The following is a 13,170-nucleotide window of genomic DNA, read 5'->3' as shown; positions in this document are numbered from 1 at the left end:
TTATAGGTGTAGAAGAGAAAAAAAGAAAAAAGAAAATAAATATTACTATTAATAAAAGCTTTAAATTTAATAAAATTTAATAGTCTCTAATAATCCTACCTATATTACTACTATTTTATTAGGCATAAGAGTTTTAGCAAGATAATGATAATATATTCTCTAGCTCCTTAGTGGGTGGCTTATAGCCCTAAGTGGTGCTGTGCACGTGACAGTCAGGTTGACTTGATTCCTATTCATGGTGTTATTCTTGATTATCCTATGATTCTTTGTGGCCCCCAGCCTTGAATGTTCTATTAGACTCGCAAGGCTCTCGCCACTTAGGCGTAGTACGAATAACTTTATCAATAACGAGGGCAAGGGAAAGTCTCCATCTAGGTCCGATATCTGCCTTTCCCCTCACCCAACAGTTTCATCGGCATCAGTCAGGATACTTCAAGTTTTGCCACTTGTCCGCAAACTCTGCATCGGTCATGGTCCCCTTGTGGCGTTTGAAAAAATCAGCAATCATTTCCTCCCGCTCCGGCCCTGTAATATTGTAATCGTCTCCGTTCTCGAGCCCGATGGTGTTGCAGGGTGTAGAGGTGATGGTAAGGGACTGGAAAGCAGCAGCCTGTTCTGGTGTGACGGGTATTTTCTGTGCAGTCGGCATAGTATAGTGTATGGGTTGGTAGACTTTTTCTGAGAGGGCGGGTAAATCAGGTGTTGAATCGCACCATGAAATGTCTGTAGGAGCTAATATGTAGAGTGGATTGCTACCTATTTAACGTCGATGTACTCTTCCACTAACGTTACACTAACGTCGGACACCCGCTGTTGAAGCCGGGCGTCTTGGGGGAGCTGGAACGGTTAATGTAACTTTGACAAGTATTTTATTTTTATTTTTTATAGTTCTATAAAATGAATCCATCTCATAAACAATTATTCAAGTAAGACTCATTGATATACACATTACGTTTTGCTGTATTTTGCATTCACATTTATTGAGTAAGCTTGTATAATAAATTCTGAGAAGTCTAGCAGCGCTAACTTTAGTACCTATACAAATTATACTAATACCCTTGTCTACCCGCAGCCCGGATGAACCTCGATGGGTCTGCACAACCTTCTTGCCTTCGAAGCTTGTCAACACTCAATTCTAAACGTGCTGTCGCGGCGTCTTCTGCCCGCGCTGTCTCCTGCATTACGATAAGACGCTCTTTGGCGGCCGTCTATCGGAGGCGTCGCGCGACTACACCGTTCATATCATGGCTGCGGGGAAAGTCAAGGATTACTTCCACAACGTCTATCAGCCGGGCGAGCGTGTGCTGATTCAGAAAATCGACTTTTTCATCCTCACGTTTTGTTGCCTCAGCTATTTTGTCAATTATGTACGTCTCTGCGACGTAACCTCGAACTGACCCCAACGCCAGGGTATTCCATACTGATGTGTTTCGCAGCTAGACCGCAGCAATTTAAACAATGCCTACGTCTCTGGTATGAAGGATGATCTGGGCTTTGTTGGTGATCAGCTCACGCAAATAAATACATGTTTTACAGTTGGGTAAGCGACCACCCCTCCCAGACGACAAAAACACAGCTACCAACCCCCGCCAGTTACGTTGTCGGACAAATTCCTTCCAACCTGTCGCTGCACTATGTCAAGCCGCGCATCTGGTTTCCCCTCATGATGGTGCTCTGGGGCGGGCTCACCATGGTGACGGCCTCAGCGCGCAGCCCGCACGCCATCATGGCGATTCGCTTCTTCCAGGGCCTCTGTGAGGCCTCCACCTTTGTCGGCACGCACTACATCCTGGGCGCCTGGTACACGGAGCGCGAGCTCGGCAAGCGCAGCGGCATCTTTACCGCCTCCGGCCTCGCCGGCACCATGGTCGGCGGCTTCATCCAGACGGGGCTCAACCGCGGCCTCGACGGCCGCGGCGGGCTGGCGGGCTGGCGCTGGCTGTTCATCGTCGACGGGCTGATTACGCTGCCCGTCGCGCTCTACGGCTTCGTCTTCTTCCCCGACACGCCGCAGACGACGCGCGCGTTTTACCTTTCCGCGGAGGAGAAGGAGCTGGCGCGGGCGCGCGTGCCCGCGACGGCCGAGGGGCAGTCCCCAATGTCGCTCGCGTTTGCCAAAAAGGTCCTCGGGTCGTGGTACTGGTGGGGGTTCGTGATGCTCTGGGTCATTGCGGGCGAGACCGAGTCGTTTAGCAGCAACGCCCTGCTGGCGCTGTACATGCAGAAGCACCCGGTCAACAAGTACACCAAGGCGCAGCTCAACGACTACCCGACGGGCGTGCCCGCGGTGGGCATCGTGTCGACGCTGTTTTGGGCTACGCTGACAGACCTTTTCGGCGGCAAGCGCTATCTCGTCGGCTACTGGATCGGCATCACGGGTATCGCGACATCTATTATGATTTTGGTCGCTTCAAAGAACCCAACCAGCTCCTCGTCCACCTCGGTTGTTTTTGCTGCGTACTACTGGGCTGGATCTGTCTACGCATGCCAGGCAACTTTTTTTGCATGGTGCAATGACGCTATGAGATATGAACAGTCTGTTTTCCGGGGTGTGGTCTTGGCCGGCATGAATTTAGGAAACAATGCAGTGAATGCGTGGTGGATTCTCATCTTTTACGGCGCATCGCAAGCACCGTGGTTCATTGTGAGTTCAATCTGTACCTTGTCCCTTGAAAAGACTTTCTCATGACTGTTAATGCAGCGCGGTATGTGGGCAATGATTGGATGCTCAATAGCGTTGATTGTTTGGAGCGCTGGACTGTCTTGCATGGCGCGCAAGTACCGTCATCGCCGCCCAGAGGACAGCTCTGAGGTACAGGAGACTATCCCATCCAAAGCGGAAATATGAGCCTGAATATCTTTGGAAAAATATATATTATAAACTCCCACAATTGTATGCTAAATTTTCGAGTCACTCACGGATATGGCGAAATATCCCGACATGGCTCTCCTGAAGCCTCAAAAAATAGGCATACAGCCTAGCCAGAGTCGTCGCAAAAAAAGTTGGATTCTGGGTTTCCACTTTCCGCCTCGGCCGTCTCTTGAACTTTGCAAACGAGTTTCTCCTGTATTCAACTATTCAACACATCGCAATCCAACATGTCGCCGCCCTAGGTTCATGCAGTCCGTCTGATACCATGTCCAGCCTTTTACCGTGGACAGTGTCGGTCGCGCGCCAGCACGGTAGGATCGCGCTGCAGCGATCGCCCACCTCGCAGGCGGCCACCAGATCCATCAGCACAAACAGCGGCGTCGCATCGCGGCAAAAACGGTGCCTCCAGTCCAACCCGCGAACCAAATGGTCGTCCATTGGCCCTATCCGATGCGGCCTGGTGGTGGCGCGCCTCAATGCTGCGCCGTGCGCCGTCGCCGGGCTGTCGAGATCCTTTAGCACCTCGCCAGACGCTGCGAAAAAGGAGAGCGACGAAAAGGCTGCCACAAAAGGCATCACCGACGGCGATGCGGTTCCGGACAAGTCAAAAGTCCAGACACCTGCTGCTAAGCGAAGCTATGCCGCGCAACTCTCCAAAAACGAGGCCGAGGCGGACAATTCCACCGGCGGTCTCCTGCGCCTCCTGAGCATCGCCCGGCCCGAGGCCAAGCCGCTCGGTGTCGCCACCGTCTTCCTCGCCGTCTCGGCCACCATCACTATGACGATTCCCTACGCCGTCGGCCGCATCATCGACGCCGCGGGTCACGCCGGCATCGTCACCGTTGCCGGCCACTCCTTTACCCTCACCCAGTTCATCCTCGGCATGGGCACCGTGCTCACCATCGGCTCCGCCGCGTCCTTTACGCGCAACATTATGATGCGCATCATTGGCGAGCGCGTCATTGCGCGGCTGCGCTCCCGCCTCTATCGCCGCACCTACACCCAGGATGCCGAGTTCTTCGACGTCAACCCCGTAGGCGACCTGATCTCCCGGCTGGGGTCCGACGTGAACATCGTGGGCGACTCGGTAACGACGAGCGTCACGTATGCGCTGCGCTCCACGTTCAACACCATGGCGGGCATCGCCATCATGCTGTGGACCAGCGCGCAGCTCACGATGCTGATGCTGGTGATTCTGCCGCCCATGGCCGTCGGCTCGCTCATCTACGGACGCTTCGTGGAAAAGATGAGCAAGCGCGTGCAGAAGAATCTCGGCACGCTTACAAAAATTGCAGAGGAGAGACTAGGCAACGTCAAGACGAGCCAGGCCTTTGTCGGGGAGCGGCAGGAGGTGCATCGATATAACCAGCAGATTCGCAAAGTCTTTGCCCTGCGGAAACGCGAGGGCATCGTAACATCCACATTTTACACATCCACGCTATGGGCGGGCAACATTTCGTTCCTCATCATGCTCACAGTCGGAAACGGTTTCATCCAGTCCGGGGCCATGACCACTGGCGACTTGACCGCCTTTGTCATGTACGCCATGTTTGCCGGCACGGGTATGATGGATTTCTTCTACACGTATACAGAAATCATGCGCGGCTCTGGCGCTGCGCAGCGTCTTTTTGAGCTATCGGATAAGAAGCCGCGCATACCTCAGAGCGGCGGCACACGCATCTCCTCCGCGTCCGGCGCTGTCAAATTCACCAACGTGCACTTTGCGTACCCAACCAGGCCAGACGCCAAAATTTTCAACGGGCTTACCTTTGAGGTGCCTTCTGGCAGCAACGCCTGCATCGTCGGTCCCTCTGGGCGCGGCAAGTCAACCATTGGCACGCTCCTCCAGCGCTTCTACGACCCCGTCAGCGGCACCATCACCATTGAAGGGCAGGACATTTCCCAAGTAAGCGTCAAGTCGCTGCGGCGGCGCATCGGCGTCGTCGCGCAGGAGCCCGTGCTCTTCTCCGGCACCATTGCCGAGAACATTGCCTACGGGGTGCCCGGCGCGAGCGAGGACGAGATCCGGCACGCCGCCGCCGTGGCCAACTGCACCTTTATCGACAACCTGCCGCGCGGCCTGGCGACGCAGGTCGGCGCGCGCGGGTCGCAGCTGTCGGGCGGGCAGAAGCAGCGCGTGGCGATTGCGCGCGCGGTGCTGAAGCGGCCGGACATTCTGATCCTCGACGAGGCCACGTCGGCGCTCGACGCCGAGTCGGAGACGCTGGTGAACCAGGCGCTCGGACGGCTGTTTGAGGGCAACATGACGACCATTTCCATTGCGCACCGCCTGTCGACGATTGAAAAGGCCGACCTGCTGATCGTGCTCAACGCCGACGGCGAGGTTGCGGAGACGGGCAACTACAGGACGCTCGAGGCGGACAAGGACAGCGAGTTCAGCCGGCTGATGGAGAACCAGATGCGCTCGCCGCTGGCGAGCACGTCGGCGGATGATGTCGAGGCAATCATGGTCGATGAGGAGGCGGTAGAGGAAGCTGAGAAGAGAGAAGCCTAACAAGCCCCGAATGTCACAACACCGAATTTAAATCTGACCACACCAGAATTACTATGTTATTTTTGTAAAGATATACACCAAGTAGGCTATATATTATGTAAAAGGAAGTAGAAAAAACGTAGCTAGCTAAGAGGAAAACCCTCTTTGTATAATAAAATCACGGCTGGGTCTGCCCGTGCATGAGTGGCAACAGGGTGCAGCCAAGCAACAATGACTAGCAATGTTCATGTCATGAATTGTTTTGCGTTTCGTGGCAAATCAAAGTATATTATCATCGAAAGCTCTTCCAACTTCCAACTGCTTTATATGTGCCAGGGCCGCCTCACGCATTTCCCACGTATTATTTCCACTCCTTGGCCGCATCTTCGGCGACCGAATTCCTCGTCGCTAGGCCGATCCTCAAGCCAGCCTGCTCTTTCCGGGATTGAGGCGAGATGCACGTTGGCGGTTTCCCCTTGGTAGCAAACATGTCGTAACTAAGCGAGGGCCAAAGCTTGCGATACGATCTGACATTTCAACTCCCAAAGGCTCAAATACGATAAGCATGCCGCAGGTTTCCGACATGTCCCTTGCAACAGGAGGCATGCAGGCGGCACGCCACGGTCAACACGGCTATACAGAGCTGAAAATCCAGCCTTCTTCATTACATACAGATGATACTTTACCCCGCTCGCCCCGACCGCTTTGCCTTACGCATCGCAACTTCGCCTGCTCAGTCTCGTGCTGAAGCAGAGATATGCTACGCACTCGTCCACTGCCTTGACAGAAACTTGATTGCTTCCAAGCTTCGCAGAAAAATCGTCCTTCAATATACTGCAGGGGTGCAACTCGTTGCCCTGCTCCTCCTTCCTCCCTAGATATCTGCTCAAATTGCATTCTTCGACCACGCGGCCCAATGTCCGTGTTGAATCCAGCGCATTATACTGTCGCATGGATCGCCCCGCTTGCGATCGAGGCTCGCGCTGCCTTGTTGATACTTGATAACCGGCACAAAGGCAAATTTGCCTTGAGCCGTGGCGATGATTACATCTTTCTGCCGGGTGATGCCTGCGGTCACAACATCATCATTGCGACCCTACCCGATGGCCAGGAATACGGGAACGGTTCCGCAGCTGCAATTGCCAGTCAAGTGAAGAAATTCTTTCCAAACCTCTGGTTTGGCCTGCTCGTTGGCGTAGCCGCGGGTCTCCCAAATTTCTCGCGGCTCCCGCCCCTAGATATCCGTCTGGGAGATGTTCTCGTCGGCTCCCCAGAGGGCGATAGCCCAGCACTCGTTGCTTACGATCTGGGAAAGGAGACAGAGGCACATGGCTTCCAACCACTACATGGTGGACGTATACTGTCTGCTACGGAAACAGTCGTTCGCTCGGCCATTGGCAGCATCAAACTCGAAGCCCCCAACGATGCAGATTTGTTTTTACCATTTTACGAAAATATTAAAAACAAAGAGCACTCAGCCGGCACATTCATCGATCCTGGTCAAAAGAATGATATGTATTATCATGTTAATGACGATGGGGTGGAATATATATTGCAACGAGAACCGAGACCGGCCTCTAGGAGGACTCGGGTCTGGTACGGGCCGCTCGGCTCAGGCGAAAAGCTGATGAAGAATGCACGAAAAAGAAATGAGCTCCGAGACAGGTACAACATCATTGGTCTTGAGATGGAGGCCGCTGGCACTATGAATAGCATCGCCGTGGGCGTCATTCGAGGTGTCTGCGACTATGGGGACGAACACAAGAATAAGGACTGGCAGCCATACGCTGCTGCAATGGCTGCGGCGTATGCTAAAGCTGTGTTGTCACAGATCACACCAGAAGCAGCTATGCAAAGGAAAGAATCGGAGACGCAGAGTGGTCAGTAGATGCTTTTTACCTTCTATTGACCAAATACTTCAGCATCAACTGACTTTGCCCAGGCATTGCGAAGGCCCAAACTAGTGTCCCCGAACGTCTGCTCGAGCAGAGCTCTGGGACTGAAGCGAAATTTCCATCGCCGAGTCATCGTGTTGAAGACCTCAAGATGCAACCTGCACATAGTTTCACCAGAGAACCCGAGATTGGTAAGGTAACGCAACTTTCGGCTGGCATAGAAGACTTCTACTAAATGACTGTACATCACCAGGGACATTAACTAAAGAAGAGGAGGATCGCTTGCTCCACTCACTCGCATTCAAGCAAATCGACAACCGGCGTAATGACATCGAATCCGCATTTGGAAAGACCTGCCAGTGGTTGTTAAAGACGCCTGAGTTTCGGGACTGGCTTGACCCCGAAAAGCTCGGCGAGCATCACGGCTTTTTATGGATTAAAGGAAAACCGGGGGCAGGGAAGTCGACACTTATGAATTTTGCCTTGCAACATTTTCAAGAGGCAAAAAGAAGCGACAACATTCTTTGTTTTTTCTTCCACGCTCGTGGAGATGACCTGGAGAAGTCCACAACCGGAATGTATCGATCACTATTGCTACAAGTCTTTGACAAGATTCCACGGCTTCGACATGTACTCAACTGCTTCCGATTCACGATCAAGGACGGGGGCATCCCGAATTGGACTACTCAGCATTTGAAAACGCTGTTTTCCCGAGTTGTGCAGGACCTCAGACAGTCCCCATTGATGCTTTTCATCGACGCTCTAGACGAGTGCGACGAGGATCAGATTCGGGACATGGTGGAGTATTTCCAAGATATTGCCGAAAAAACCAGGCAGAAGTGTACTATGCCGAGAGTCTGCTTTGCGAGCAGGCACTACCCTCACATCACAATCGAGAAGGGGATCCATTTAGACGTTGGCTCACAAGAGGGACATAATGAAGACATATCGATCTACGTCAAAAGAAAGCTACGCATAGGACAAGATGCATTTGCCCAAAGAATTCAAGCTACACTGATTGAGAAGGCATCCGGGGTGTTTACGTGGGTTGTCTTGGTGGTAAAGATTTTGCAGAAGGTGTATGACGGGGGATACAAACACGAGCTTGAAGGCCGGTTACAGAAAATACCCCAACGCCTGCATGATTTATTCCGCGGCATTTTAACACAAGATGGCACTCGCCAAAAAGAATTACTTTGCTGCATTCAGTGGGTGCTCTTTGCGCGACGCCCCTTGGGTCCCCGCGAATTACGTCAAGCCATTATCTGCGGCGTGGCACCAGATCGGGCGCGTGACTGGCTTTGTGAGAAGATTGAGGAAAATGAAATCAGGCGTTTCATTATCGATTGTTCAAAAGGGTTTGCGGAAACGACCAAGCATACAACTGTCCAATTCATCCACCAGTCTGTGAGAGACTATCTTCTTGAACATGAAAGTATCCAGATATTGTGGCCGGATGCACCCGAAAGGTTCAAGGGAAAAAGCCAAGAACGACTGAGTCAATGTTGCCTCGATTACTGTCACGCGATCTTCCCATTGTACTCAAGGATCGAAAAGTCTTGCCCAGCAGCAACGCAGAGGAAGGAGCCTCATCAATCGAATACACTAGGGCTTCGCTATATGCTGTCCTCGAAAGAATTTTCTTTCCTCAAATACGCTGTTCAAAATGTCTTGTACCATGCAGATGCGGCAGAAGGCGCTGGCATCGACCAAGGTCAATTTCTCGCATCTTTCCCCCTTCATCACTGGATCAAGCTGGAGAGCATCATGCCGGTAATGAGGCCCGGACACGACAATAATGCAAGTCTTTTGTACATCTTATCGGAGTACAACGCAGCGAATCTCATCAAGCGCTGTCCAGAGAATTTGAATGGTTTCAAAAAAGAAGGAGGACAATTTGGCTTACCTATTCTGGCAGCATCTGCACGTGGACATCACCGATCAGTTCTGGCGCTCATGGAGGCTCATGCTATTAACGAGCCACTTCGCGACATATGTCAACAGTACGCTCGCAGCGTTGAAACTGGGAGTATCTCATATCCAGGAAAATACTGGTCTTACTCGGAGTCCTGGAGCGTCTTTAAGATTCTGGTACTAGCTGACAACGCGCTCATACTTGATTTCGCCCTCACCTCTGGTCAGGTAACTCCAACCGCTGCCGAGTGGAACTTGTTTGGTTGTACAAACAGAACCGAAGACATGATTCAGGTGCATCGCAAGCATGGACCCTATTACCTTGGCTTTAACAAAGGCAAGCTGAAAATACAGGATTTTGAACCCTAAGGGCAGGATATTTGAGCCAAAAGGGCCGGGATGGCACCAGCAGCCGGCAAGGCGTATGCTGATCCCCTTGGATCTCTCCCGGAAAAGCACCCCACGACGTCAAGACAACAAAAAAACCACTGACACACTGCCTCGCCCTCAATTCCAATCTTTCACAACTATGGCTGAGGAACCTTGAATTCTCTCCTTCGTTATGAATGTCGACATTCCTGGCTCCCAAAAGCACCTTGCTGCATTGCCCGCCCGTTGCGCGCCTTCTTGGCCAGAACTCGGAGACGGGGAGCGGACACTATATTCTGTCGTGCCTGGAGATGATGATGATGATGATGTGTAATGTCTAAAGGCCGTGATTTGAGAGGGAGAAAGAATGAAAAAAATGTGTTTCTCTTTGCTTTGTAGTATTTTTGACTGGCTAATAATAGACGCACTGTTTCGCGTCGGCAGGCCTGTCGAAGAATGCTCTGCGATACCACCAACACTCTCTCTGCGCTGACGGCACGTTATTGGTCTCACTACTTTGTTAACTACTTGAATACATTTTACTTTAAGTACCCGGATCTCACCCGTCTGTGGCACCACCAGTATAGCCGCCGTGTTGCCTTTTACGGACATAGTAACTTGTCATTGGAGAGTAGCGATGATTCACTAAGGGAAATCGCTCCTCGGTCGAATAGCTGTAGTTTTCCTCTTCAGGTGGGATATATAGATCAAATTGCCTTGCCTCTACTCTCTCTTCTTATTTAAGCATCAACGTAGTACATAGCAGCAACGACAGGCACAGCGAACTACAATACCGCAGTGGGTGGTAAGCTGAAGAAAAGCCAGCTAAACTCGGCAAGTTTTACAACTGATTTCTTGATTTATAACTCACTATATTAACCTTAACTACGCCTCCCCGCTCAGCTTGTTCGGGGGATACCAAGTTGCCAAGTTACCCCTCATTCAGTGGGTTCCAGCTGCTTGCCACACCAGACCAATGACGTTGTCGCTGCCTCCAAAGAGGCCTCACCATACACATGCACTGGGGGCTTGGAATTTCAGCGCTTGCTAGACCAATCCAAACCATTCATCGCTTTGCCCTTTCAACCTCATTTACTTCGCCCCTTCTCCCCTGGTCCGTCCGTCCGTTCTTGTCTTTGCCATAGCTTCAGTGTGCCACGATTCTCGACCCTGCAACGCAGCACTGCCCTCACTCGTACGGTTGCGCCACTTCCACCATGGCGTCTGGACACAATGCAAGTACACGGCAACCGCGAGACTTTGTCCACAACTCGTCCCAAGCAGCTAACCATTCTATGACGATGCCCTCCAGGACCCGAAGCTGCTCTACGCCGTAAATGGCGTCAGGGCCTACCACATTTCCAATGGCGAGGAGCAGTCCCTCACGCCCGCCGGCCCGCAAACGCTGTCGCTCCTCATGGTGCCGACCTCGTCCGGCTTCGCTGACCCGTCGGGCCTCGCCAGCGGCAACGGCGAGGAGGACTTTTACCTGCACCTGCACCTCCCGCCCGAGCTCGACCTGCCCATGCCCGCCACGACGCAAATTTACCACCAGCCGCCCAGCAGCTACCTGATCCCCCGCTGGGACCTGGGCCCCGGCAGCGGCGCGTTTACCCGCCTCGAGTTTCCCGCCGCCCACAGCCGCGCCGGCGTGCAGGAGGACGTCGACACGTTTGAGACGATTCTGGCGCAGTGCACGGCGTTTCTCGAGCGCGCCACTCCGCCCGCGCCCCCGCGCTCCAAGGCCGCCGAGGCCAAGGCAAGAGAAGCGGCCGGCGACGCGCCGCCGCCGTACAACCCGGCGAGCTTCGAGGCCGGCGAGGGATATGTTCAGGGCAGCGCCAGCTCCCACGTCGGCGGCAGGATCGTGCTGGTCGACGAGGAGGATGGCAGTGTTATTGGTGAGCTGAGCGAGGGCTTCAACGTCGTCGAAGATAGTGGTGTCCGTCCTGGAACCAAGGGTAAGTTGTGAAATCCCATTTCTACGCGAGTACGAAGTTGCTAACATGCCCAAAGACCCTGTCGAAATCACCCTCCCTGGAGACGGTTCGAACAATATTTCAGTCGAGCCTGTCGAGTACGACTACATTGAGGAGTCTATCCATCCCGCCTACAGAAAGTCGTCGCTTGTGAGCGGCGCGACTCGCGCATCGCGGCTGCTCATCACAACCTCGGACTACGTCGGCAAGATGCTGCAGAACCAGGCCGACAGCTTCACGCACAAGACGGAGCCCGTCGCGAACCCCGTGACCTTTACGCCCGCCACGCACGAGCGCATCCGCCGCATCAACCACTTCTCCTCCAAGGCTGCCGGTCTGTCCTCCTCCACCGTCGGCTCCATCAGCAAGGTCACGCAGAACCTCGCCTCCAACATCCGCCGCAAGGACGGCAGAGCCCGCGGCTACGACAAGGACGGCAACCTGGTGGAGAGCTACAAGCCCGGTATCCTCAACAAGAGCCTCATGGCCTTCAACACCATTGTCGACGGCGCAGAGCATGCTGGCAAGTCGCTGCTCAACTCCACCTCGAGCAGCGTCTCGACTGTGGTCGGCCACCGCTGGGGCCCCGACGCGGGCGAGGCCGCGCGAAATATCGGCGGCGGCTTCAAGAATGTTGGCCTCGTCTACATTGACGTTACTGGCGTTTCGAGACGCGCCATTCTTAAGAGTGTCGCCAAGGGCATGCTGGTCGGCCAGGTCAAGGATGGCGGCAAGGTCTATGTCGGCGCCGACGACACCGCTTCAGTACATGGAGCCAATGGTCCCGGAAAAGCGGCAGCGGCGGCTGCTCATGCTGACTCCAAGGGCAAGAAGGCGTCGAAATAATCTCGAGTCAACGTAGTGCTGCCTTGGTAGTTGTGTTCAGCCTTCAACGCCGCAGGTGCGTATACCTGCCTCAGAAAATCAGCTCAGAATAGTATAGGATTCGATTCAACGATATGATAATGAATATGATTTTTTTTTCTAGATTGGTCAATCCCGTCGTTGTGAGTGCAATGTAGTAGCTTTGTAAATTATCACGTGGAGGCGCGGGGCAACTGGCGGCGCGTCGCGTCTCCCAAACGAATTTCTCAACAAAATCGAGAGCTAGACCACACGACCCGAGAAACGAGAAGCACGACGCCGAAATTACACCTAGAACATTGCAAGTGAGGTAAAACACTGTTCATGCGCAACGAAATTTACCGCGCAGCTGCGCCTCGCTCTCTGCAGCATCGGCGTGCATCCTGATCTTGCCCCCCCGCCAAACTGCATCTTGCTTGTCCCAAGAGCTTAACCACAACAGTGTACTTTACAGCGCTCCCCCTCTATCATGACCTCTGCTAACACCCCAGTCAGTATATACTCAACCATGCTTCACGAAATCCTCCTCTCGCTCTCCGGGCACCCCTCGCCGCTCCTCACCGCCGAGCTCTCCGACAGCAGCGCGTCGTCGGCGCTCTCGCCTTCGGAGCGGCAGCTGCTGGCCTCGGCCGCGCACCTGTCGGACCTGCACGTCAAGCTCGCGGCGCACGCGGCGCGCATCACGGCCGCGCACCCGTCGACCGTGTGCCGCGCCGTCGCCACGGCCATCCAGACGGTGCACCTCGCCGCGCTGCGCCGCCGCGTGCTCGACGTCGAGGCGCG

At 53.8% G+C, this 13,170-nt stretch overlaps 3 protein-coding genes across 3 annotated transcripts; all 3 read left to right on the top strand.

The window, feature by feature from the left end:
• Positions 1-3,137: 3,137 nt before the first annotated feature.
• Positions 3,138-5,387, top strand: CCM_07348 (ATP-dependent permease MDL2; the record flags this gene model as incomplete). Its single annotated transcript, XM_006672489.1, has 1 exon — positions 3,138-5,387. One exon carries the CDS (start codon positions 3,138-3,140, stop codon positions 5,385-5,387), a length of 2,250 nt encoding a protein of 749 aa, XP_006672552.1.
• Positions 5,388-5,931: 544 nt separating this feature from the next.
• CCM_07347 (NB-ARC and ankyrin domain protein) lies at positions 5,932-9,544 on the top strand (the record flags this gene model as incomplete). Its single annotated transcript, XM_006672488.1, has 4 exons — positions 5,932-5,979; positions 6,343-7,246; positions 7,309-7,452; positions 7,515-9,544. The coding sequence occupies 4 exons, from the start codon at positions 5,932-5,934 to the stop codon at positions 9,542-9,544; spliced, it is 3,126 nt and encodes a 1,041-aa protein (XP_006672551.1).
• A 1,233-nt stretch (positions 9,545-10,777) lies between these two features.
• Positions 10,778-12,369, top strand: CCM_07346 (uncharacterized protein; the record flags this gene model as incomplete). The annotated part of the gene is made up of 3 exons (XM_006672487.1): positions 10,778-10,783; positions 10,857-11,505; positions 11,561-12,369. 3 exons carry the CDS (start codon positions 10,778-10,780, stop codon positions 12,367-12,369), a joined length of 1,464 nt encoding a protein of 487 aa, XP_006672550.1.
• Between the last annotated feature and the right edge of the window lie 801 nt (positions 12,370-13,170).

This window comes from Cordyceps militaris (assembly GCF_000225605.1).
Source record: "Cordyceps militaris CM01 unplaced genomic scaffold CCM_S00006, whole genome shotgun sequence".
Lineage (NCBI taxonomy): Eukaryota > Fungi > Ascomycota > Sordariomycetes > Hypocreales > Cordycipitaceae > Cordyceps > Cordyceps militaris.
Note: the sequence above shows the minus strand (reverse complement) of the source record. Positions and strands in the feature narration are given on the sequence as shown.